Source organism: Glycine max, chromosome 18 (assembly GCF_000004515.6).
Source record: "Glycine max cultivar Williams 82 chromosome 18, Glycine_max_v4.0, whole genome shotgun sequence".
NCBI lineage: Eukaryota > Viridiplantae > Streptophyta > Magnoliopsida > Fabales > Fabaceae > Glycine > Glycine max.
This window is the reverse complement of record NC_038254.2, coordinates 325,697-352,925: the sequence shown is the minus strand read 5'-3', so window position 1 is coordinate 352,925 and position 27,229 is coordinate 325,697. Positions and strand designations below refer to the sequence as shown.

Below are 27,229 nucleotides of genomic sequence, written 5' to 3'. Positions count from 1 at the left end.
AGAACAATTTATCAGAAGCATCAGGAATTAAGATCCCTCCTAAAACAGCCTTCAAAAAGACAAATTAAAGGCTGGGGGGATTAGCTAAACATCAAGCAAGAGACCTTTAACTTGCATCACTGAGCTAAACATCAAAACGGATAGAAGATGAGGCCAACTTGAACTTGGGACTCCAAAATTGTTATTTTTATGATAAAGGAAAGTGATGGTAACATGTATGGGTAAAACCTAAGCTTACAGTCTCAACCATTCATTTCATCTTACTATTTTTTAACAACTTGAACCACGTGGTTCAGTACTACAATATTATCCACTCCTAAGCATAGGTTAATCCATAATCAGAAAGGTAGCACATAGATTAGATATTTCTCACACAAACCAAAGTTGGCTTGTGAATTATAGATTCGGATTCTCGTGCTATTTAAAGGCGCGTAATCTAGGCTGTGGAATTTTTGTAATTGTGCTGTTCTAATTTTGAGCCCCTATCCGAATGTGACCAAATATAAAAAGTCTCACATCAAGCATTCATTCATTCATTCTATATATTTGTGATTTATGAGCAAGTTACCTAGGACAAAATAAATATGGTCACGAAATGTAAATGATTGATTCATAAAAATGGGCCAAGTTTCTATGAAATCTGACCTCCACCATCAGCGGTTTTTATTTCAACTGCTTTAGGTTACTATAACATTCACAGGCCCACATTGGCCATGTGTCCCTTTAAATACAACTTGGAGTCTCATTATAAATTGTCATGGTGATACAGATAGATGCATTACATTTCAAAGTCTTGAGTCTCAACCCCGTGGTGGCGTCTATATCAATTCCATTGGTCATTGCCAAGGGATACAAATACAACAAAGCAAACTATCCTCCCAAGTTTAGCAAAGAAGAAAGTTCTAAATTTGGCACCAGTTACCAACCAACTCTGAACCCTTGGTGTCTTTTTCCTTGAACTTGAGGGTTCACACATTCTCTTCTTGGGAGGGTTCTGATTCTGAGGTTGAAAAATGTCTGCTGCTGTGTCCTCCACAACCCCTCATTTAGAGGAAGAGCTCAAAAACAAAGCAACAAACAACAAGAAGAAGAACAACGTTGGTGGGGAATCAGACCAGCCCCCTTACAATGATGGTGCCAACTCTGATGTTGCTGAAGAAACTGAGCCAGAGGAAGATGATGACTCCAAGTTGGAATCTAACAAAGATTTGGATCTTGGCCCTCAATTCACTCTCAAGGAACAGCTTGAGAAAGACAAAGTAAGATTTTCTTTTCCTTTTATTTTTCAAATGTTTCTTCACACCCTTTGGTTTTGCAGCTGCCTTTTTTTATGAAAGCCTTTTTCTTTTGCATTCAAAGGATGATGAAAGTTTGAGAAAATGGAAGGAGCAACTTCTGGGAAGTGTTGACATGTCTGTCGTTGGAAGTGGTACTTGGTTTTTCTCTTCAACTTCTCCGGTTGTCTCATTTTTGTTTTCTCTAAACTCTTGTTTACCAATTCTCTAATGATTGTTTAACTGAGATAACGTGACATTTAACTTGAATGGAACATTGCCTCTTTATTGAAAGCTGCTGAAGATGGTCCTCTTCTCATTATTTCACCTAACCAATTCTAAACACAGCTGAGATGCTTTGCTTTTTCAAAAAAGAAAAAAAAAAAGTAAAAACAAGATAAGTCATTTGCTTTGAAACATTAAGTGAAATAAACTTAATTTAGCATAGCCTTCCTGTTTTCTTAGGTTGGCCCCAGCCTTTTTTTTACGTTTATGATAAATGTCAAATTGTTTTGAAGATGACAATTTTCAAAGAAAAATGTTGAACATAGTTTGTGTTGGAATTCACTAATCCAGAATGCAAAGACCCTGAAGTGAAGATATTGAGCCTCATTATTACAAGCCCAGATAAGCCTGACCTCACCCTGCCAATTCCATTTACTACTGATCCTAAGAAGAGTCTTTTCATCCTTAAGGAAGGAAGCAAATGCCAAATGAAATTCACCTTCACTGTCTCCAACAACATCGTTTCTGGTCTCAAATACACAAACGTTGTTTGGAAAACTGGCGTTAGAGGTGAGAATACTCTGTCGTGTTTACTTTGATTTTTTTTTTCTTTTTTTTCTGGGTGGAATTTACTTTAATTGATTACATAATGTTGACTGTAATTTATTTTTTCTTGTTACAGTGGACAGCAGAAAAAAGATGTTGGGAACTTTTAGTCCTCAGCAGGAACCATATACATTTGAATTGGAAGAAGAAACTATCCCTTCTGGCATGTTCGTCAGGGGAACCTATGCAGCAAGAACCAAGGTAAAATAATATTCAGTCAAACTTAGAAAGTTGACAGCTATTTGTTTTCTTTTTTAAACTTTGAGTGGAATACTCTTGTTTGACAAATAGGAAGAGAAGAACTAACTCAATTTTCTTGCTTCAGTTTGTAGACGACGATCGAAAATGCTACTTGGATGTCAATTACTACTTTGAAATTCAGAAGAACAGACCAACACCTTAATGAGATTTATTTTTAACTTGAGTAAATTGTTGTAAAATTTTCTTCCTTTGGCATCTTTTGTCTCTTTGGAACAGATTGGAACTCAACTTGTTTGTCAATTCCAGTTAGCACGATTGTGCACGTGCATGCTACATTGCTAGTGTTACCCTCCTCTCTTTGTTTCCTGCTTTTCTATGGTTCCTTACTTACTTTTCCTTTTTTTTTTAATTACTATATTTTATTTTTTGACAAATAATAATTGTTAATTTGTTAATTTTTTTTTCCCGTAATAGGAATCAAACCTATCACTTTTCTCTTCTTTTCTTTTTTCTTAATCATTTAATCAACTTTATATCTCTTTAATGAATAGATGTGACAAAATAATCAGTCTAATTTTTACTCTCAGTTGCACTCGTTCACGTATGATGCCCCCAAAGAGTTGATTTATAATTTTATATGATCATGTGAATGGAGGGTAAAATGATAGGGAAAGATAAACAAATATGGAAATGAAGCAGTACCCTCAACTACTGCATGTGCTTTCTTAAGCAAATGGCCTAAAGGTCCGTCAGTTCTTTGGTGGGCCAGAAGCTTTTTCTCATATGAATGCCACATACATGCATTATATATGCATGCACTTTACTAACGGCGGAAATCAGAAAAAAGAAAAAATAAAGGAAAAGGCAGCAGAACTACTAATGAAACTAAAATTGGGACCCCAACCCCCCAGTTATCATCAACCAAAATTTAATGTGTTGTAAAGTGTCATTCATAACATTTTGTGAGTGATTGGAGATTGCGTTTAATTTTTTTCTAGACCTACATATGTGCTACTGTACTCATCGTATCCAAGTAGTTACATCTAGTTCGAAGTATTACCCATGAAGTCTTACTTTATAAAGTTATTATGTACCTCTTGGTTTGGGATATGTTAATGTAAATATGTAATCATCAATTAGTGTACCGTAGGTTTAGTTTAGCAATTATTGTTAGTTCATTGTGTTCGCTGAATTGTTCTTTCAATTCTCATCAAACAATCCGACTTCAGTTAGAACAATAATGAGGCTGAGATCAAGTACCGAGTGATCAACCTTCTCAGTTCCCAATCTTGCACACTTCTGTTGGTGTTCAATTAAGTCGATGCCAACTCATTTTGAATCAATAATCATGGTGGTTAAGAGCTTGATGATGGCGTAAGTTACAACAACGAATTTCAGAATGCTAGCTATGATTGCACACATGGGGTGAGGGACCATGGTCAGAAAGGGTCACCAGAAACCATTTCCTAGCAGCTTTACAACTACAAGATGCCCTATTCCATTATGTTGCCATTACTTTGACTAAGTAAATTCTTTAGTATCATGTTTTATGATAGCTAAATAGTCATTTTTATTTTTAAATGTGTAAAGTGTTCATAAATTTGTTCTGAAATATAAAAATTCAAATTTTAGTCTCAAAAGTAAAAAAAAAAAAATACGACAAATCTATCATCCATTAATTTTCGTCTATTATCGTTAACGAAAGAGTCTATATAGTACAAAGAAACAAAAATATCACAAAAATGATTACCAACATGACTGAATAAATTGGACCAAAATATCAATAAGTTTTCATTAAACTAATTTGTCAGATCTCAAATTTCGTTTTATTTAAGGGTAAAATATAATTTAATCTTCATTTTTTTTCTCTTTTTTTTTATTGTTACAAGCATAACATTACAATAAACACTTAAAAATATAGAAAAACAAGCATAAGTTAGAACAAACATAACAATAAACATAATATTGATTAATAAGCATAATTTATCTGTTAGTCTAAAATGTCTAATGTGAGAGTACTTTATCCAAAATATGAAACTTAAATAAAAATACATAATCATTAACTTAGTCATTACAAAAAATGAGACTTAACTTGATTTTATCATTACCTAATGTTATCAAAATAGAAAATTTTCAAAATAAACAAAAGGGGAGAAAATGAAGATTAAATTATATTATGCCTTTAAATGAAATAAAAATTAAGATCTAATGAATTAGTCCCATTGAAATTTATGACATTTTTCTCCAATCTATTCAACACTGACAAATATTATTTTGCAATATTTTTGTCTTTCTATGCGATGTAGGCTCTTTTATTAACGGGTAACAAAGGAAAGTTAATATATGATCGAATTTGTCGCACTTTTTTTATTTACCTTTCGATACTCAAATTTGAATTTTTTTTATCTTTCAAAGACGAATTTATCTGCGCTTTACATATTCAATAACGAAAATGACTATGTATCCAAACATCAATATTATCTAACTTTCAGTTTATTTTATTTTAAAAAAATCGCTTGATTTTATTAATTTCTTTAAAAAGTTTTACAGAAAAAAAATGTCCAAAATAATGACTTCGCATACATTCATTAAATGTTTCAGGACTTGTAACATTCTTGTCCCAAATGGAATGGCAATGAGTCAATTTTGGCACTAATTAATCTTGAAAATCAAACTCGACCCAAAAGAACTCCAACAATCAGTTACACGTAGTTCTGGTTGTATGCAATCCATTCAATTTATGTCGATTACAGTCTAATCAATATATAGTTTGACCATTATTGACCGTAAGTGTAATACAAGTTATACTTACTTTCTTGACAAATTAATGAAATTATGAACACGATTAATAAACATGAGTTCCAAAGAAAAAAAGAAAAATTTTAAAAGTATCCTATTTTAATTCGTAATACCAGACGAAACTCTCAAGTACAAGAGAATGTAACTTGAACTTCGCAAGCAAAGTAGCCTAGCCACATTCTTCATTATATTTTTAAAACTATATCATTTAACTTAATTTAAAATGCATATATTATCTTATTCTTTTGGGTGAACTAGTATTCTTTGACCGAAAGCGAAAGATTAATTTTTTGATATTTATTTAAGGGTTGATATTTTTTAAATTTCAATGTATGTTTTTTAGCCGTATCGATTAAGATCAAGTCTTAACCACTTAAGAAATAAAGTTATTTACTAATTGTAATATTCTTGATTGTCAATTTCTCAATGGTTTGCATTCTATTTTGACAATCAGTTCTATCTGCTTTTAGGATCAATGACTATCCTCACAAGCCAACATGAGAATTTAACCAACAGCGTATTTTGTTCTTACTCATATGCTATCTGTAAAACCTTCAAGAAGGTCACCTATCTCTTAATTATTGCAAGTCAAATACAATTAACTGTGAAATTCTTATGTGATAGACTAAAAAAAGTAAATACATTTTATCGGTATAGGTGGTTTCAATTAATTCTTTTATGTTATTTTGAATTGTATAATTCCATATTTACATAGTCTTTAAATCATTTTTTTATATAATTTTTCGAAATGTACGATACACCAATCATGTCAGACTCAGTTAATTCATATAACTTATTTTACTAACATTTGCTGCTTATTTTGAAAACAATCTTATTTAGAAGAGCCTTTTCCAAATTATATGTATAATGTATTCATTGTACTATCATTATGTACATGCATGTCTTGTAGAATGTAGATCATGATGCTTTCGGCAGTTCGGTGTGTCTCTTTTCTCTATTGCAAGGTGCAAACAGCCATCTTGTGTTGCGGTTTTCACTTGTTTCTCTGTTTTTGGTAGATGACAACCTTGTCATGATGGTACAACAAGTCAACAAAAATTCTCAACATAAAAACTAGAATGAAATAATAATTGCATTGGTTTAATAGAATTATGAAGGTTGAGGATTGTGCGGAATTCGAATGCAGTTAAGTGACTAATAAAAGAGGACCAGTATTCCCTGGCAATATTTTTGTGTCATGGCCATCATAATAATCTCTTGTCGGGTATCGAATAATTTGACCCACGGCAAGTAAGGGACTTCCTTTAACCTTACTTTCTTTCCAAGTAAAGTTGCATAATTACTAAGATTAAATCAGAAAAATAGCCAAGCAGGAATTGCGGTTGGATAGCAATCAACCTTGGGAACACTTATTTGCCACTTTTTAAAAGAACACTTTAAATATTTGAAGGCCGACAATTTTGATTACATAACGTCAAAGGCAGAAACAACACTGCTAGTATGAAGAACAACAGTAGGTATATGAGTCAGTCTTATCCTTTAGATTAGATTGGGTTGACTCTCTTATTAAATAGATCACATTTTGTTTGATGTGCGTCCAAATCCATTTAACTCGTTGACGTACTAGTGAATTAATTCGTTAGTCTTTTTTTTGCACATATAATTATAAAGAAATATTTTGATTAGTTATTGGAATTTTTAATTTTTTTTTGGAGAATCTAATGACGGTGAACTATTCCTTTTCAACAATGATTTAAAAATTAAAAATAAAAAATAAAAATTGTAAAAAGATGATTGAAAACTTAAAAGTAAAAAATGATTAAAAAATGGAAAAGTATCTAACATAAAATTAATGAAAATATACATTGATTAATGAAATAGTAAAATTTAAAAGAAAACTTCATCTACATCACATAAACATCAAATAAAGCATAAAAAAAATAATATTTATAACTTTTTATAACAAGAAATTACAAATATTCAAATAATAAGAAAGAGATCAACATATACCAAACGCTAAATAATACTACTAATTATTTAAATACTTAATGTTTTAATCACACATCAAATAGTTTTAAGTAAATAAAAGTATAAAATTATGAAAAATAATACTGTAATAATTAATTTGTGGGTTGACCTACTAACCTTTAAACCAAACTCGTTTAACCATAGTTTAAACAAATGGAATTAAATAAGTTTACATTTAAATGGATTGGTATGTTAGATGATCCTAATCAACTTAATCCGCAGGTTGAACATACCATCCGCTAATAGAAACCCATATATATACACACCTCTGATTATATAATTGGAACTAGATTGCAACTCTATAAATTTGGTTATATCCGTGAGACCGGTCAAAGAAAGAAAAAATAATAAAAACAGAGAAAGACACAAGTGCTCCTCTATGTTGTGTAATAGCATCACTCGTATTAATTGGATTAAATATTTTTGTGTAAAAGCACACTTCCATATGCATTTTTATCAGAAGCTACGATTTATTTCCTTTACTAACGCGGATTTGTGGTTAGAATAATCCAAGCAAACATAATAAGGTTGGTCATCTAATCATCTTGTTCCTTTCTTTCACTTTTCCTCTATTATTTATCTTCCGGAAGCAAGAATACGCCCACTAATTAAAATTTCAGGTAAGCTTGCGATTGAAATGGTTTTGTTTCCTTATTTTCTCCACATCATCTATATTTCCATTTGATTCCCTTAAAATAATGGCTAAATTAAATGCGTGGATTTTCTAGAAGCAGATATCCAGTTTGAGTTTGATTAACATACCAATGGTCATAGGAAGTTGGTGTAACAAACATTGCATGATGCAACCGCAACCCAACTCTAAATGAGTCAAGTCAATGATGGGTTCGTTCTAGTGCTCATGCAAATATTCCCAGTTGACCAAAACAAATATGCTTGTTTTTTTCCCATATATTCGTGCATTTCCTGTTTTGTTTCTTCCACCTAAAGGAAGAACGCCAGCATTTATGTTGAACCATGCTACCTAGCTTGTTACGGTCATGTTGCAATAAATTGCCCCCATATACTTCTTTGTGATTTGTAATTTCATAAAAAAATTCTTCCACCAATATATTCCATTACTCTTTTTTTTTTCTCCTCAACTTTGTTCACAAGATGGTTGAATTGAATACTAATACATTGATTGAAATGTAAATTAAAAACCCAACACCAAACCAATGCAGTATTATAGCTACATCCTAATTTTCTTGTGGCTGATGTTAACTTAAACCACCACTCATTACTGTATACTGTACTGACTGTACAAATTCATCAGAAAGCATGTGCCTATGTACATGTGATCTGTAATTTCAAAACAAAAAAATTAACAAATGCAGTCCACTAATGTTTCTCTTCTTTCTACATATACATGAGAGAGAAGTAACTTAGAATGAATGAATAACTAGTAGTCTAACAAAGCAAACTTGACCTGTAATCCAATCTTACCACCCTCAGTAACAAGCTTAGCAGCAGTTACCAACCAATGACCAGGAGCATCATGCGGGCCCCTCACAAACTCGCTTGTGTCCACATATTTAAGCATTTTGCCAGATCGAACTGGCACTGGTGGACCATCTGGATACACACCAGAGTCAAGTACTGTCGGAGCCTGCTTCTGAGGAGGACTTTGCTGTGTGAATGAAAATGTTGTGCTCAGATTTGTGAGGAAAGATGATTTTCTTGAAGCCTCTGGTGCACCACCCCATTCTGACTTCCTGATACTGCAATTGGGTATGTGAGTATAGAGTAGGCGCAAGTGAAGCACATTCTTTGGCCAAGTCCCTTTACTAATGAGTTGTGCACCGGTTACAATATAAACACCACCACTTGTTTCTTGCAACCAGGTAGGATCATGTTTGACCACTGCAGTGCACACGTTTGCAAATCCCTTCCACCTTATAGGTTCCAGAAAGATGTCACTGGATTCATTGTCATCAGATCCTCGCCACGAAGATGTGCCTGAAGAGTAGATCATAGTGTTTGGGAGGCTTGAAAGGTGGTGTACATGTATTGCAAGTCTATCACTTTTTCTGCCTTCCAAGTACAACCGTAGGCCTACCACAGGTTTTTGTTCACTTACTACCTGATATTGTTTTGCATAAAATAAAATGACATGATTAATGCCAATTATACACGTACGAGTTTGCTCAAATAAGACTAGTTACTAGTTAGTACCTGTGCACAGCTGACATGAAGCTTGGGAAACATGAAACCAAATTGCAGGGAAGGGGAAGAACACTTTTTCCTTTGATGCCTCAGAGGAAGGTCATAAAACATGGGTGCCCATTGCCTTGGAATTTGAAACTCCAAGAAGCATTGTAAATCATCCGGAGGGGGCTTATCTGTAAAGAACAAATTAATCAATCAAGTGTTGTGTTCCTTAAACAATGTGCAAGAAATGATGACTTTGTAACTAATGTATTTTTGTAAAGGGTGACAAGGATAATTTGAGCCGAAAATAGTTTAGTTATTTTGGAGTTTATCTACATTATGGTTAATCATTGAAACAGTATAAGTGGATATGGATAAAAATACTAGTAGTCAGTAGATTATAGTATTACTAGTCGATCTGAGAAGAACTTACAGCGTAAATACAAATTGATTGCATGACTAAGATAGCCACTTCCAGGAATTCCTGTGAGAAGTGAGGAAATAGGTACAAACTTGAAGAGGATTGCTTCAGGATTAGAAGCCACTGTCTGGAGCCAGTTGGAGTGACTTTGCTTGAACACATCCCCTCCTCTTTTTGAACAAATGATAGTGAGGCCCTGTTCCAATTAATATAAAAGTAAGACATTAACAGCTTGGAAATTATATTCACTTATTCAGTTCAATTTTCAAATGGCAAATATATCTCTTTTTGTTTGTGTTACATCTTTGCTTGATGTTTCTGAAATACTGGTGTACTGCGTTGTACTTGATTGCATCACACTCTTAAAGACCTCAGGAACCTACATGAATAGAGAGATTGCATCAACGGATAAGCATCAAATATACAAAAATTATAGAAGATAAAGGACTATACACTTTATTACTTTTTGTTTGCCTTCTGGGGTGTTCCTTTGTTGTTGAGAAGGGCTTCTTAAATCTGAAAACAAAATATCTCCTAGATCCTCTAAATGTCTTCTTAGATCACCAGGTGGAACCTTCGAAGAATGTTTTTGTTTGACACAAATTACATCTTGACCTCCAACAGCCATACCTATTATTATGTGTGTGCCATATGTCTGAATGAACCTGCCTTAACAAAATTGATCAGCAACATTACTTAATAATCCCAAATCATGTAAGATTCATATTCCAAATGGTGCACCTTAAGCTCAGCATGTTTCAATGCCCCCCCTTTTTTTTTAATCTTTCTATTGTGAAATCACTGAAATGTAAACGGTTGTTGTGGCTTAGTGCTTTTACCTGGTTAATGAAGCTGGGTCCCACTGAGCTGGAACAGACTTCTTTATTTCCTCTTGCAGTATGAGGTGTGAAGCAGTGAGGTGCAAATAGTACAGGGAAATGAAATAACCATCAAAAGCAAGACATTTTATGTCATGAGCATCACGAAACCAATCACCACCCAAATCAAAAAGAGCGTTGAAATAGCCCGAAGGAATTTTTCCTTGTATTGCTGATTTTTGATTAAGCAACTCAGACATCTGCAAGTAAAGAAAGAGTCATGTAAATAAGGAACAACGCCAAAAAGTGCTTAGAAAAAAAAATGTAACAATGCTTAAAGTGAATCAAGTTATGCATAGATCTTAATTCAGAGTGATGTCTTTCAAATTCAAATTCAAAGTACTAACTAGCAAGTTATTTTCGAAATGTATGATAGTTTCACCTATAAGGAAAAAGAAAAGAATTATTTATGTTTAAGAAAGAAAACTACCTTTAAGAGATTTATTAATGTTTAAATAAATTAATGTATAACAGATATTAACCCCTAAATATATAGTGGAATATTTCTAAATAAAGCCAGTACAATGTAGATTAAACATTTTTTTAATTACTTCTCTCTGAGAGAGATATACATATCTTTCTGTTTAAATATAGTTTCGGATCAAGATATATATTCGGGTCAATTAAAAGAATATATTTTAAAAGAAATAAAAATGTAAAGTAAAAAGACCCGAAACTATATTAAACACAAAGATGTGTTTATATACTCTATCAGCCTTTTTTTTTCTTACACAAACATCCAATAGAAATCCATCTTAATTTTATATCATATTAATAAATAAGATGATGTAGTCATAGAGTAAATTTTTTATTAAATATGTATCTGAGAAAAAAATATACTAACATGTATATAAATTAATTAAATTCTTTAATTTTAGGGTAACCAAATTCTGAAAGAGAAGTGAATGAAATTTACATATATTTTAGTTTATTTTTTCTTTGAAAGATGGGCAGTTTAAATGGACAAGTTCAACACTTCAAACCATGGGCAGCTTAAATGATTTTATTGGCTCACCATGCTTCGTCAACATTTTCATATGTAGGGATGAATCTATAAATTTATTGACGGAGGAAAATTTTCTTTAAAATTATTTAAAATTTTAATTTTAATAAATAATAATTTTTACAAAAATATTTTTTGATTTTATATATAAAACCGACTTTTGTTTCAAATGAATAAAATAAGAATGTAAAAAAATTATAAGTCATAGGATATCAATTATTTGAATAAATAAATAATATTATAATAATTATTTCTTAAAAAAATTGTTGAGCGGCATAACAATTGCTATATATATATATTCAACATCTATCTGAATAAATTTCTTCATAAATATTTATAGAAGAAATAAATAAATAAATAAATTTATAAGTTAAAATTGACTTATTCATAAATTAAAAATATTTTTGAGAAAAATTAATATGTGAAAACTTCTGCAAATCTGCTCGTGTTTAAGCTAATTTTAATTTATATAATAATTTTAACTTAAAAGTATTTGTGGAAAAATTTATGAACACAAACCCTTACTAGATAGTTGAGTAGTCTATATGAGTATTCTAGCCACTTATCAATTTGTTCAATATTTTCCAGTCCCTTGAAATGGTAAATGAAATGAAAGAAGTGTGCAACATTTCTAAAACTTTCATAAATAAAAAAAATACACTAAACAACCATGACCACAACATATATATTTTCTATTTCCCAATTTCTGTCATTAACACGAAAAGAACTTGTACCCAATATGTTTGTGTGTGAAGAAGTCATACAGTGGGCATCACATGCACAATTTCTAGAACATGACACACAGACAAATTGCAACAAGATAAGTTTGGTAGGATTTGACGAATAGGTTGAAATTTATGAGGTGCACTAGAATTTCTGGACCATTCAGGCAAACAAAAATAAAAAGCCCATTAATTCGTAAAGAAACTCATATAATTGTTAAGATCCTAATATCTGAAATTAAGATGAAAGCAAAAAATGAATCTTTTAGCAGTTTAGAATATGCAAGCAGAGATTGAAATTAAGCTTTTATTATATGAAGAATTGAAGTAATATATGAGACGTCGATCTCTGCATATGACCACACATATATATATTCAAAATCATATTGGAAATTAATGTAAACAAGAATTAGAGAGAGAAGAAGGCAATTAAGTAAGTAAACCTGGTTGAATTGAAGGACATCAGACTTGAAGCGTAGGCGATCGCCCTTGTCACAGCGTATATCCTCGGAAACATTTGGAATGGTAGCTACTCCTCCAGGAACAGGAACCGTGATGTCCCTTTTGTTCACTTCATCGACCACCACCAACCTTTTCCCATATCCCTTTGCAAACTTCAATCGAAAATCACTTGTCAGATCAAACCCTTTACCCAAACACTCTATGGGATTATTCGGAAACACTGTACCCTCCATCTTATTCATATCACCACCAACCACAAAATAAACAAACATACAAACATGTACCCCTCCTTAATTCTTTTTCTTACGATCGATGATATCAATATCATACAATAATGCATGTATATTATAACATTAGTACTAAGCTATATGATATAATATATGATGAGGATGCCTTAGCCACCTGACCCTTAATTAATGGGTCGTCCTACGTGACTGCTAGAAAGTTTGACTATAGACCAGTCTGCTCTGCTCTGCTCTGTCTCCGTGTGACACAATTTTCATTATTCATATAACCAAACTCATCCAATAATAGTAGTACACTCGATCGGAACATAAATAACAAAAGGGTAGTAGTAGGAATTCAGAATACTATTAAGTTATAAGATGAATCTCAGAAAATTAATAAAATAATAAGATATGAGAAAAGTGTGTTGGTCTGGTTTTGTTGGTGTGCGAATCCAATCCTAGGAAGCTTCCACGAAGGAGATCGAAGAGAGAAGACAAGGTAGCTTAAATAAGGTTTGAACTTAATAGGATGGGTGTACCCGCCACAACTGCATATTTAAGAGAAAGAACCGTGCTATATATACCTTGTCTTGGTTCCTAATGCTATATCTTTGGGGTAATGGCTAAATAATTAATAAATATAATTTTTTTAATGGGTAGTAAACAAGTAATTTTATTGTCAGCCTGTGAGAACAGAATAATAAAAACAAAAAAAGTACAGTCAACTTTAGTTGAGTCGTTAGTCTTGAATCTTAATTACCCACGACTCTTCTCATCTTCCAAGTTCCAACTACCTGTGCAATGCATGCCGTCGATGCTCAGAATAAATCATAATCTGCTATTTTTGTATTACCCTCTCTCCTTAGTATACAATTTAAAGTGATGATATTATATAACTTTTAAATTATTATTGAATATTCATCGGTTTAATTCTTAAATTGATGTATTTTATTAAAAATTAGGGATTAATTAAATTTTTAACACTTAAAAGACTATTTAGTATTTTTTTATTTATTACATTAATATGAAATATATATTAATTTTGTTAACGTTGAAAAATCTGATTAGTCTTTCTCATTTTATTTATATTTTTTTATTCATAAAATTTAAGGACCAAGGACTATTTAATATTTTTTAATACTAAAATAATAATTATATAATTTCTTTTAAAAATAATGGTTTATTCTCGAGAACTAGATCAAGAAGAGAGAAACATCTAGCAGTGAATGACGGAAAGGGAAAATGACAAATTGTTGGGTATGGTAATCGCTGGAACAGTTCATAATGAATCACAGAAACACTAAAAACAAAAGTTGATTTATCTAGTTAGTGTACTTGTTTATAGCTGGATGCAGCTCATAGAAAATGTTTTATGTGGATACTACGTACTATTACTCATTAGTCTGGTTTCTTTTTCTTCTTCTTTTTTCGATAACTCATTGGTTTGGTTTCTCACCACGGGTGTGTTCTCTTCAAGAGATAATCTACTTTGTTTCACGTCATTTGTTTATACTTTTTGGTAATTACACAAAGGTGGAAATATTTATTTTTATATTTGTTATAAGGTTATAAAAAGAATTTTCAGATATTTTTATTTTTAGAAAAATTATATTTTCATGTCTTAGATAGTTTTACTTACATGGTTAAAGGTAGGAAAATGATATGATGAGAAGTTATTTTTTATCACACTTGTCACTTTCACTTTTATCTATTTTTTATTTAAAGTATATATTTTAAATTTTAAAAATATTTCAAAGAATATTAAAATCTAACTAAACATATTTTTAAATATGTTTGTACATAATTAACATCCCAAGATATGATATTCTTTGAAATGTATATAAACTAATGCTTCCTTAAGCATAAAAACGGACAAACAAAACAAATGCTTCCTTATTGTAAAGAAATTCAATAATTACTTATGTGGCATGTTATGACAATGACACCTTCCTTATAATATGAATCACTCCTGCTAACTTTCACGGGATGATCAAACTCTCTTTTTGGAAGAAAAAAATAATCCAAATTCTCTTATTAAAGAAGATTGAGCTTCTATTATTGACCTGACTAAAATTACCTACTTGTTTTGGTTACTTGATTGATATTTTCTTCTCGTCTTTAATGAGTCAGTTCACATAAATGAAGAAGAAAAGCAAATTAGAGAATGTAATTAAAGTAATTTACCTTGAAATTGTTTCGATATAACTCTAGTTCAATTTTTATCCGTCATTTAATGTTATAACAAAAATTAAAAAAATAATTTTCTTATTTATATATATTAGACATATTTTTAATAATTTATAATTTTTATTTTATTTATTATGTTATAAGAATATAATTATAATTATTATTATTATTTAAATTAAAGTTTAAAATTACAGAAAATAAATAAAACAAAAAAGTTATAAACGACAGGTAAAAAAGTAATAACCTACCAGCCTCGTAGTTAGTTTAGTGGCTTGGTCAACAACAATGAGATCATATACTCTGAACTTTGAATTTTACATATAAGGTTGACCCATGCACTCTTTACTTTTACCAAAAATATTTCTCATTTTTTTTTCCATCCGTTCCTGTTCTTATTAAATAGCAGTATAGGATTAGAAACACAAGAAATACTACTAATAATCCACACACTTTAAATATATGTTCCAAACATACTATTATTAGCTGAAATATAATAAAAAAATTAAAATTGTATAGATTTCACTTTTCATTGGTGAGTCTTCACTTAGAAAGATGTATAAAAGAATATCTAAAAGAAAATACAGCATCACCAATTTATTTAACAAAGATAATTTATTTCAGTCCCGTGCGTGGCTAACTATAATCACAGTAAAAAAAAAATAAAGATATAAAAATCGAGGGGGAAAACCAATTATATGTAAAAAAGATATCAAGTCATTAGAATAATTTTTAAAAAATATTCTTCATCTCAATATTTTATTTTATTTTAATCAATTATACTAAGAGATCAAGTTATTTCAAGAATAATTCTGAAAAAATTATTATCCATCTCAATCTTTTATTTTATTTTAATCTAATGATTAAAGATGATTTACTGGTTAAAATTATTAGGATTAGTTTGATTTACAAAAATATATGGTATTGGGTAGAACAAATGTAACTATTTCATATTTCCATCTTTAATTTAGAAAAATACTAGGGGACAGCACAAATGAGAAAATGATGAACAATAGAAAAACACAAGTTTTTGTTGCTCAACAAATAATGAGCTAACTTTTTGTCTAAAATAAAAAATTATTTTTTATCAATATTAATTATTATTTTTTATTAGAATGTTAGTTGAATGATTGGAACCCACAGTTTTCTTTTTTTTCTTTCCTTCAACTCCCTTTTTCCATCCATTAAGCCATTTAAATTTGCCATGACTTTTTCTCTCTCCCCATGTACCCCCGCTCTAGGCTCCTACTCTCGCTCTTGTTCTTAATTTTTGTTTGTAATAACTACTCTAGGTATATTACAGTAAATTTTACTACATTATTTTACTTGTGATGTTGATTGGGCATCCAACAATGTATAAAAAAAAATTGTTATGTGATTGACATATTTATCATGTTCTATTTTTCTTGTGATGTATTGTATTATACATCAAATATATCCTTAGATTAAATAATAAATGAATGATGAGAGTTAAAAATATTTTTTTTCCCAAATTGCTCTTATAGTAATTTAATCTCTTCTTATAGTAATATAGATTGTACTTATCTTGACGAGTCTTCACTTAGAAAGATTTATAAAAGAATGTATTATATATAGAGAGAAAGGTAATTGGTAAAAAAAATAATGATAATATATATAGTTATAAAGTGTATCTGTTTGGTTTATACTAACTTTGTTTGAAAACACAATATATAAAATAAAATAAAAAGAGTACGTGATACATATTCGTAAAAAGTGTGAAGAATTAGTGAAGAATTAATCACTTCCATTAAATAAATAAAAAAAACAGTATGAAAGAGTATACTAAAAAACGTGTTCCCCGATTTCGCACTTTCATTGCTTTCCTAACTTTAGAGTGGAAAAAAAGGAACACTAAGATAATCTTTTTTTTTCATGGCCATTAAAAGTTTATTAAAAGTAAAATTAAACTTTATAGTGAAAAAAAAACAAAATATGTAATATTTTGTTAAATTTATTTTAAAAAATAAATATGTTTTCGAAACATGATAATATAAAAGTCAAACATCAAACATGGTATATAATATACAAGAACAATAATATACAAATACTTATTTATTTTAAATATTTTATCTAACATTTTTTTTATTTCTTTGTTTTTATCACATTATAAATCCCAGAATACTTATATCACATTATAAATCCCAGAATACTTATATATATACTTTTTTTTAAAAGTATCTTATAGCTATATGAAACATTTTTCAGTATATGATTAGCCACGTCCGTTGGCACTGAGTTTGTGAAGGGTGCCACGTCTAGTTGCTGAAGCAGGCGTAGAGATGCATGCATGCAATGTTGTCAAAGTAGTAGTACTGTTGCCACCGCTTCCTTCAAAACTCATATTGTTGCCACTCTGATGAGGTCAATGTATCTGTATATATAACTTACCTAGCCTGAAAGATCTCCAACTGATCCAATATATCTCTCTCTCTCAGCACAAAAATGGAGAGCCAACAACCGGAACGTTAACCGTGACACTGCTGCATCTGCTATCCAAAACTTCGCTCCCATCAATAAAATCCAACACTTTTGCGCGCACAAGAATGGCTTATCTACGACAGCCCCTACAAGAAAGCTAGGATTATAGGGCTCTAATACATCATCTCCCAAAACCTTTACTTGACACTCCCCGATCAGGTGGCATTCTCACTTGTACGAGGTCAAGAGTGGCCTCCTCGTCATGCCTAACATAACATCCGTCAAGGCCAGGGATCTTAGTTTTAACATAACATGTTTTCATGTCATATATATTATATACTACATGTAATTCCTGTGGCCGTTTCTCGATCGTCTGTACGTGCAGATATTATATTGTACGTGTTTTCTATATAATCAATAATGTATCTGCATGTATTGATTATTATATTCCCCATTTTGCTAAGAATAATATATATATATATATCCGGTGTAGCACAAATGTGTTGGCAATTCTGAATGAATAACTCGAGTAATGTGCATGATTTTACAACTAAGAACTTTTTTTAATCTTGAACATTTGAGGAATAAGAAGATCGGATATATAATAAATACACTCCATATATATATAATGGCATGCATGTAACTGTACAAAATCGATCGCAGTGATTATCGGAAGAAAGGTCTGAGTGAATGAAATTCAGGGGACACGCTCCAATACTCGTTGTAATGCCCTCCTGATACCTTCCTGATCAAGGGATGTAGTGAGATGTATCTCCTGCACCTGCACCACGGGACAAAACATTTGAGACATTTTTTAAATGTGTATATTTAGGTTAAAGTGGCCCATTCCATTGGGTTAATTATTTAAGGAAATTTGTCACCTGTCTTCCAGCCCGGGCAAGTAGAGTAAACCTTTGGTTCGTGGGAGGTGCCTGCGTTGCCAAGTTGAAAGATTCAGAAATTCGGAGAAATCAAAACTGAGACCAAAAAGAAAAATTGTGAAAGCTAGCTGCCTCACATTAGAAAGCCAAAGCTGCAAGTCTTGCGAGACCACTCTTTTTTCAAACCCTTGACGGCTGATTCTTACGTCATATATTCTGTCACAGAATGAATGTATTCATACCTTAGAATTAGAAAAGTCATCATCTATACACTTAACACACACTGTAACTCGTTCAAAAGTCATCTAATTGGTGTTCGCATTCAAAAGCATTAACAAACTGCAGGGTGCGAAACACAAGAATTGAATCATTAATACCATAATTCAGATCATAGTGCTTGTGGGACAAGACGTGCCCATGATTGTTTCTAGATGAATTTCAATTGCTGAGACTCTTAAGAGTTTGCCTTCGTTTGTCCGTATAGAAGGATTTATTATTCTCAGACTCAGCCATATTTTCTTCTTTTGTTAAATGAAATATTAAACCGTGTGGGGCAGGGTATGGATGTACCTCTGAATGCCAATATTTCTTATAGTTAAAATTTTCAAATAGTGATGGAAACATACCCATCTTCCTGTAGTAGCTCTTCAAGGATTGTTTCAAGCCCTGGAAGAGGCTCAATGCTACCGCTATCACCACCACTCATAGAATCAGGATCAGCTGAACCATCCTGAAATATCATAAATCAAAATAATTTCCTCACGCACATGTTTCTGTACCACCATATCATAAATCATAAATATATACATATGTATGTATATTTTATGTCAATACAAACCTGAGGTATTACTTTGTCCAGAGTTTCTAAGAGTGGATCTTCTTCTAGCTGTCTAATTGATAGGTTAATCCTTGATTTTCCCCTGCACTAACTTAGATAAGTCAAAAAAATGATTTCCGTAAACACACGACAAAATGTAGCAAAATAAAAAGAAAGTTTAAAGCATTTTAGATCTAAGAGTTAATTCATGACACGGTATAAAAGGCTCTATAGCCACATGTTCCATTGTTCAATCCTTGTTGCCCTTATTTTTCTAAAGAAAAGTTAAATTTTTACACATTCTTTGCATTTTCCATGCTTCAAGTCCAAAGAGCTCATGCACGAAAAATCATTTGTGCATTCATTCAATAGCTTAGAGCATGTTTAGATGTTAGTTGCAGGAGTTCAAAAGTACTTTTACTCCCAAAGCAACAAATTCTTCCTTCTCCATTTTATGTTTTGGAATTCAGGAATGTGCATTGGAATTTCCAAAAAGTACGTTTCCAACTTCTATCCAAATATAGCCTCGATCTTTTGAAATAGTTGGTTCACAACAAAGCAACACATGCAGCTTCACTACACTTAAACCCAATGATATCAAGGCATGGATTTAGTCAACCAGAAAGAATACAACAGAAAATTTGTTTAAAAATCATAACTATTGTGAATCTCACCAATCAATACCAACAACTTTGGCCCTCACTTCATCACCTACTTTTAAGATATCTCTGACATCCTGAATTAGATCCCATGACACTTCTGAGACGTGTATTAGTCCAGTAAGGTGATAAAGACCTGCATTCATTCTGTGATGTCACTTGTAACTTTTCCATGATAAAGTGAAAAAAAGAAACTGTAGACATATTATGAACTATGCACAGTAGTTACCGTCAGGGAAGCGCAAATGAACAAAAGCACCATAGTCCTCAACATAACCAACTCTTACTTCAAAAATGTCCCCTACATTGACCTGTTTTGAATATTTGGACCAGGCAGCTTCCTTTTCAGAGAAGATCAATTTCTTGTTATCCTCATCTGCTAGAATTACCTAAAATTAGAAGAAACTGCAATTTATTTATAAATTTTAAACAGCCATTCATATAAACATAGGAAGCATATTGAAATTATTATTGCCCAATTCAGAGTAGAGCAAAGGATTATGATACCATACTGATGCAGGAAGCACTAAATAAATACTTCGATATGCAAAACATTTAGGAATTAAGATTGTGTTATTTTTCAAGGTCCAGATAGTGCTTGAAATAGCTCAAATCATATGACTGCTGTGCAGACAAAATTTACATTTGTTTTCTAGATTCTGGGAACGATGGTTCTTTTAACATAGCAGCTTCAGGACTAAACATTGTGTTCGATTCACCAAAAAAATGATAACATATAATATTCATCATTTAAAAAATAGTTACCTTCACCGACATGATTGAACCAATTAAGCCTTGTGCAATTTCTTGGATAGATTTCTCTGGTTCTACACAAGAATCAGTCACAATAAGTGAGCAATTGAAACTCCACATGCTACCATTACTAACGTAGCAACTAAAATATATCCAAACAGGTGATTAAATGGCATGCTTGAGATAAGCAATAAGATTTTTATTTTGTGGGAGGGGGGCTCTTCAACATAGACACAGAGAATGTCCAAGACAAGTTTGAAATCTCCCTTCTCAACCACCAAGTCAACCTTATAACCCCATTCGGATACATTTAGGAAAAAGTAAAACAAGAAGAATATAGGAAACATTGAGGATGAACATATAGATGGATACCTTTAGAAGCATGCACTGGACTCAATTGTGGGAATGGGAGAAAGCCCATAACAGAATAAAACCGAACCAGCAGGCCTCCAGAATTAAAACCTTCAACCCTACCATTATAAATGACTTTACTATCTTGATATGTCTTTGCAGCCTTCCAATCTGACGATCTCTACTTCATTGCAGAAATCAAGTATTAGAACACCACATAAGTGATAGAAACTGGCATTAAAGCAAAACTAATGACTAGATTTCATTTAAGTACTAGTATTGACTGAATCACAACCTGACCATTTAAATAATGCCACAGAAATAATTGATTGGAGTGTGTGTGTGTGTGTATATTCCATAATCATCTACCCAACTAACATGTTGTTGGGTAAAACAATACGATCAAATTCCTATGTTATATTACATGTAAAGAATAATATGATTATTACTTTATATCTATATTATGTACGTGATTATAAATTGGTTATATGATATGAGTAACTGTAAGAATGAGCAAGCATTGCATGAATGAATATGATGACAAGAAAAGAAAAGTAGAGTAGTAAGAATAAGAAAGACAGTACCCGAGCCTGACGAGCGTCATCGAGTGGGTCTGGAGGAGTAGGGCGTTGAAGAAGTCCAGAGTCGGGATTTTGGTCAATTTGGGTATTGCCAGAGGCAGAGACCAAGACTTTAGCAGTGTGATAGTGATGCTGCCATTGGCAAGGTGTCTTCACGAAAGGAGAAAGGTGTGACTGTGAGAGGAAGGAGGAGGAGATGGAAGTGAAGGAGCCCAACGTTGCAGAGAAGATGGGCATTCTTGTTTGTTGTTTGTTATCTTTCAACTTCAACTCAACTAAGTTAAGGTCGCTTCCTCCACAGCATTCGTTCGGATTAGATTGGTCATTGGATGGATATGAGCGATACATAGATAGATTGCAATGGAACATAACATGGATATGTTCCAAGTGTCATTTCTTGCACCACCAATCTTTTATGCTCCCCCTCCTACATGGTAACTTGTAATCGTGGCATAAACCCACACACTTGTATTTTTTTTTTCTTATTAATTGGTAAAACCAAAAAAAAACATTAATCTTATTTATTAATTAAAAATATTCAATACTTTTTCTATTTTCAAGACATTAAATATATACTTATTTTAAAAAAAAATGTAACTTTATGTCGATCCAGAAATAAGATAAATAAAACATTTTTTTCATAACACACATTAATATGCCTCATATCCACTGGCCCAATCCTTTTCGTATAAAAAATTTTATGGATTAGTATCCGGTAATGTATGGGATGGGATAGGCCCATTGTTGAAATTATATATGGTCAGTACTTATTTCGACAGAATTTTTTTTCTTCATCTATGGCGATTTTTCTATTTTGAGCTGTGAATACAGGTTAAACAGGGTGTTGAATAAACATAAGCTTTCATTCAGATTTATCTTGGATCTCATGACACGTAAACAAATAATTGATCCAGTAGAGACTAGAGAACAACAATTTCTCAAAGGAAGACATGCTGGTGTCAAGTTGATTCGCTTAGATATATGCCCTTTGGGAATAACTTGCTACTCAACGAAAGGTTGTGACAAATGTAGAGTACATTGTATATTAAAAAAAAAATCCGATATACAAGTTAAAATAATGATACATGCATTTGTTCCAATACAAACATCCAGTAACTTGGAGGACAACAAAACAAAGCCCTCACTTTTCAGGTGTTGGTCGCACTAAAATATTGACGCATTTCATTTGATCACTATAGCTTAGTGCACATAGTTGACGATGAGCTGAACCTTTCTTTCTTCGTATGAACCGATATAGGTGACGATCTTCTGAGTCCTGACCAGAGATAAAGAAAGCCAAGGTAGAAATGATACTCTCTACCAGGATTCATTTTCAATTCTTGATTTTGTTAAATAACACTCACTTTAGCCATTCTTATCTGGATGGTTTTCACAAGGTTCCGTACACTCTCACATGCTACAGAACAAGATTCAACCATACCTTTGTCATACAGCATCATGCACAATTGATAAATATTCACTCCTAAATTTGAGCATTTTAGCAGAAAATAAGCCATACTGATCTCAGGATATCAGGGACAGCAGTACACACAACTAACTTCTAATGCCCTATAGTCCTATGTGAATTTTTAGCATGGGTATTTCATTTTCATACCAAAACTACATCAAAACATATTGGAAAACATCACTCTCCAGGTTCATTAGATTTCCTCAGCTCATTTTTCACATATACATATATCTCTCTCAGTAAACAGAAAACAAATGTAGTTATGGACAACAATCTTGTTTATGGATAAGAAGAAAAGTACATTTAAAACTAAATGCAATATATAACATTTCATGCACGGCGCTTACTCAAACGCCATGAATTTGGCTCATGGTATCTATCGTAAAGTGGTTCTAAACACTCTTGGCGCTTTCGCTTGCTCATCTTCGTAGGATCTGCCACTTTGAAGAATTTTGGAGCCAATTCAACAAGCCATTTGGGGTCTATGACAGTGACCTCACGCATATATTCCTTACTTGTCATCACAAGCTCGTGGTAGATGACCCAGTCTGGCTGTCTCTGGAACAAAGCTGAACTTGGATGGATATATACAGGCTGGTTCTCAACTAGAGTCCTGTAACCTTCCCGAGGGTCCTTTCTAGCAACATGGAAAAAGAATCCTGCAGTGATAGCCTTCCTGACTTTGGTGAGGTTATTTCCAGCACTTACAACCTCCAATTTGTACCTGAATTATGAATATCCACACAGATAATTTAGAATCAAATTTAATATAATTAAATAATAATGCATGAGACTATGGTGAACATAATAATAACTACAAACCACAGAAAAATATTGGTTAGAATCTTGACAACAGGAAGCCCAAAGTCAATACTCAGGGTATCCCTTTACATAAAGAGAACTCCACCTTTCACTATATATTGAATTTTATACTAAAAAGCAAGAGCATTTGTAAAAACATTGGGAACCTCAATAATTTTGTGCATAATAAATATATCAAACATAAAAACACAAACATAGAACACGGCAAAAAGAAAAGACTGAAACCAAAGCAAATAAAATATTTAGAAGAATGTATAGATATCATACTTATCCATGATGGTGAGAAGCTGTTTCCTGACATCCTGTGCTCTTCTTAACGATCGGGATTGAACAAAGTTCTCAAAACACCACGGCCCAGAAAAATTCTTAGCTTTCCAAGCCTCATAAATAGCAAGTAGTGTAAGATGGTCACCTTCAGGCTGGAAAAACTTTGCCCTCTTCTGATCTGCTTGGGCTTGTTTTTCCCTAGGCCTGTGAAAAATATTGCCAGTTTGGATCATGGAAATTATGGTTAAAATCTCATCACTGCAGCCAAGTTCCACACTGGCAAGCAGCATCTTGGACAATGGCGGATCCAAAGGAAATTCTGCCATTTTCCTCCCCAATTTGGTTAAAAGGCCCTCTTCATCCAATGCTCCAAGACTGTAAAGCTGCCCCATGGCAGAAATAAGTGCTTGGGTTGATGGTGAATCCATAAAATCAAAGGACAGTAGATCGTTTATGCCCATAGCTTTCATATTGAGAGTAGTTGTTGCCATATTTACCCTTTGAATCTCTGGAATTGTAGTGGGAGACATCTCATTCCTATATGCACTCTCAGTATAGAGGCGATAACACTTCCCAGGTCCAGTACGCCCTGCACGTCCCGCTCTTTGTTTGGCTGATGCTTGTGAAATTGGAGTTATCACCAAAGAATCAAGACCTTGCTTTGGGTTATAAACATTTTGCTTAGCAAATCCAGGATCAATTACATAAAATATACCATCGATAGTCAAAGAAGCCTCAGCAATGTTAGTAGCCACAACCACTTTCCTTTTCCCAGGAGGAGCAGGTTCAAATATCCTAGACTGCATTTCACTTGGAAGGGCACTATAAACCGGTAAAATGATCAGCTCCGGAACATTCTTACCTAATCCCTTCATTCTCTCATGGAGTGATTGGCAAGCAAAATCAATCTCTTCTTGACCAGTCAAGAAGAGGAGAATGTCTCCTTCAGGTTCTGTCAAATGTATCTGTAGAACAGTGATTAAGGCTGCATCCAAGTAATCACTTTCAGGCTGTTTAGCATAAAGTATCTCCACAGGAAACATTCTACCAGGAATGGTGAAGATGTTACAGTCAAAGAAATATTCTGAAAATTTTTCAGCATTTAGAGTAGCAGACGTGACAATCAATCTCAGCTCAGGTCTACGCTTCACAAGCTGCTTCAGCAGTCCAAAAAGAAGATCAGTATAAATAGTTCTCTCGTGGGCTTCATCAAGCATTATAACAGAATACTGTGACAGATTCTCATCAACCAATATTTCCCTAAGGAGCATACCATCTGTCATGTACTTGATGACGGTATCCGGTCCAGTGCAATTCTCAAACTGAATGGAATAACCAACTTCCTCTCCCAATCGACAACCAAACTCTTCTGCAACCCTCTTTGCAACCGACGTCGCAGCCACCCTGCGGGGTTGAGTACATCCAATTTTGCCCTTTGTGGTGTACCCCGCTTCAGCGAGATATTGGGTAACCTGAGTAGTCTTCCCAGAACCGGTTTCTCCAATCACTACCAACACCTGATTATCATGCACAGCCTGAATCAATTCCTTCTTTAACTTGTAAATCGGCAAACTCTGCCTCTGCTCCTGAATAGAAAGCTTTGACTTCCGCCCAAAGGTAATGGTTTTCCCATAGGCCTCTTTCTTCCATTCCGGCATATCATAGGCGGATAAGCCAACACCCCGAAGCTCATGAGCAAGGTATCTTTCGCCTGTCTCCGGCATAGGGTCTTCCCAAGGGCGATTGAGATCCTTTGGAATTGAATCAAACACTGTACGGTGTTGTTGTTCTCGCACTTCCCTGCGCTCCTTTGTAAGTGCAGACTGGAGTGCAGCGGCACGACTCAGAGAACCTTCTGGATTCTTGAAAATCCTAACAGGAGACATATCCACTGAGTATTTAGTCTGGCCTTGCAAGAATGCAGGTTCATCCTGATTCAACTCGATCTCAAGATCCTCTTCAGCATCTTCTTCTTCTTGATATATGAATTCATCTCTCTCCTCTACATTCAAGAAACCGGAAGCAATCAACTGTTTTGCCTCCCATATTTCCGGAGAGTTCATTGTCTTCTTCAGCGAAGAAGAAACGTCATCTTTTTCAACAATACTGATGCCCGAAAGAGCCGTTGCATCCTGCGGAATGATCCTCAACTGGGAGCTCTCGCCATCGTGGACGAAGTTGGCGCAGTGTTTGAGGTGGTTGCTTGTAGGGTTGGGGAAAAGAACGGAGCGAATAATGGTGAAGAGAGTTCGGACAAGGTAATCAGGCATGTCGGCACCGTTGTCGTTGAGCTTGGCGTTGAATTCCTGAAGGTTCTCCGATGAGCTGGCCAAATCGGTGATGAATTCGGCGAGGACCTTGTCGGCGGTGCCGGTGTGGGACTCCAACTCGGTGCAAACCTTAGAAAGGAGCGACAAGTATTGGAGATCCTCCAAAGCCATCATCTTCTTCAGATTGAAACGCGCATAGCAAGTAGCAAGTATTAATGCTTAGGGTTTACTTGAGGCACAAGAAACAAACTGACCAATGACCATGCACAGACTTAGAGAGCGTGTTACGCGTTTCCTTCGTCTCCCAATTCCCAGGATTTGTGACATGGGCCCACCATAGATATTTCAACCTTCATTCCTCACCATAATTAATCTCAAAATATACATTACTCCAAAAATGTGAAACCACATGAAACTCCATCCTTTGGTGAGTCAAGGATAGGATAAGATATAAAAGTTACTTAAGTTTTAAATATGATAAACTCTCGTACTATTTAAAATTTAGGTTATTTTATTTACTTCAAATTTAGATAATTTGTTATTCTGTTTAAATTTTTTTATTTTATTATCTTTAGTATTATTCTTACAAATATCTTAAAAAATTGGTATCTATTTATTTAATTTTTTAATTTTAATTTATAATTATTTTAATTTTATATGTCAAAAAAATTATAAATTTATATATAAGATAATACGTTAAATACAATTTTTCTTATCGATAATATATACAGTTATAACATTATGCAACTATATAAGTTAATATATATTATTATATACATTGC

At 33.0% G+C, this 27,229-nt stretch overlaps 4 protein-coding genes across 5 annotated transcripts; 1 reads left to right on the top strand and 3 right to left on the bottom strand.

Moving 5' to 3' along the window:
- The first annotated feature begins 780 nt into the window (after window positions 1-780).
- Window positions 781-2,639, top strand: LOC100797593 (rho GDP-dissociation inhibitor 1-like). Its single transcript, NM_001254132.2, has 5 exons — window positions 781-1,259; window positions 1,360-1,429; window positions 1,851-2,069; window positions 2,182-2,306; window positions 2,431-2,639. The coding sequence occupies exons 1-5, from the start codon at window positions 1,014-1,016 to the stop codon at window positions 2,506-2,508; spliced, it is 738 nt and encodes a 245-aa protein (NP_001241061.1). The 5' UTR covers window positions 781-1,013; the 3' UTR covers window positions 2,509-2,639.
- Window positions 2,640-8,152: 5,513 nt separating this feature from the next.
- LOC100818022 (MACPF domain-containing protein At4g24290) lies at window positions 8,153-13,470 on the bottom strand. Its single transcript, XM_003553004.5, has 7 exons — window positions 12,710-13,470; window positions 10,503-10,741; window positions 10,127-10,328; window positions 9,965-10,042; window positions 9,676-9,859; window positions 9,267-9,433; window positions 8,153-9,174 (listed from the first exon to the last, which is right to left on the bottom strand). Exons 1-7 carry the CDS (start codon window positions 12,998-13,000, stop codon window positions 8,494-8,496), a joined length of 1,842 nt encoding a protein of 613 aa, XP_003553052.1. The 5' UTR covers window positions 13,001-13,470; the 3' UTR covers window positions 8,153-8,493.
- Window positions 13,471-18,032: 4,562 nt separating this feature from the next.
- LOC100798303 (30S ribosomal protein S1) lies at window positions 18,033-21,940 on the bottom strand. 2 transcript variants are annotated; one of them, NM_001361094.1, is made up of 10 exons: window positions 21,624-21,940; window positions 21,061-21,223; window positions 20,701-20,762; window positions 20,165-20,324; window positions 19,951-20,071; window positions 19,298-19,379; window positions 19,086-19,189; window positions 18,597-18,675; window positions 18,460-18,510; window positions 18,033-18,359 (listed from the first exon to the last, which is right to left on the bottom strand). In NM_001361094.1, the coding sequence occupies exons 2-10, from the start codon at window positions 21,107-21,109 to the stop codon at window positions 18,276-18,278; spliced, it is 792 nt and encodes a 263-aa protein (NP_001348023.1). In that variant the 5' UTR covers window positions 21,110-21,223; window positions 21,624-21,940; the 3' UTR covers window positions 18,033-18,275. The 2 variants fall into 2 exon arrangements, with proteins under 2 accessions (NP_001348023.1, NP_001348022.1); NM_001361093.1 differs by having other exon boundaries at window positions 21,061-21,220.
- A 1,315-nt stretch (window positions 21,941-23,255) lies between these two features.
- On the bottom strand, window positions 23,256-26,914 carry LOC100815173 (probable pre-mRNA-splicing factor ATP-dependent RNA helicase DEAH5). The gene is made up of 2 exons (XM_003552955.5): window positions 24,178-26,914; window positions 23,256-23,812 (listed from the first exon to the last, which is right to left on the bottom strand). Exons 1-2 carry the CDS (start codon window positions 26,619-26,621, stop codon window positions 23,419-23,421), a joined length of 2,838 nt encoding a protein of 945 aa, XP_003553003.1. The 5' UTR covers window positions 26,622-26,914; the 3' UTR covers window positions 23,256-23,418.
- Window positions 26,915-27,229: the final 315 nt, after the last annotated feature.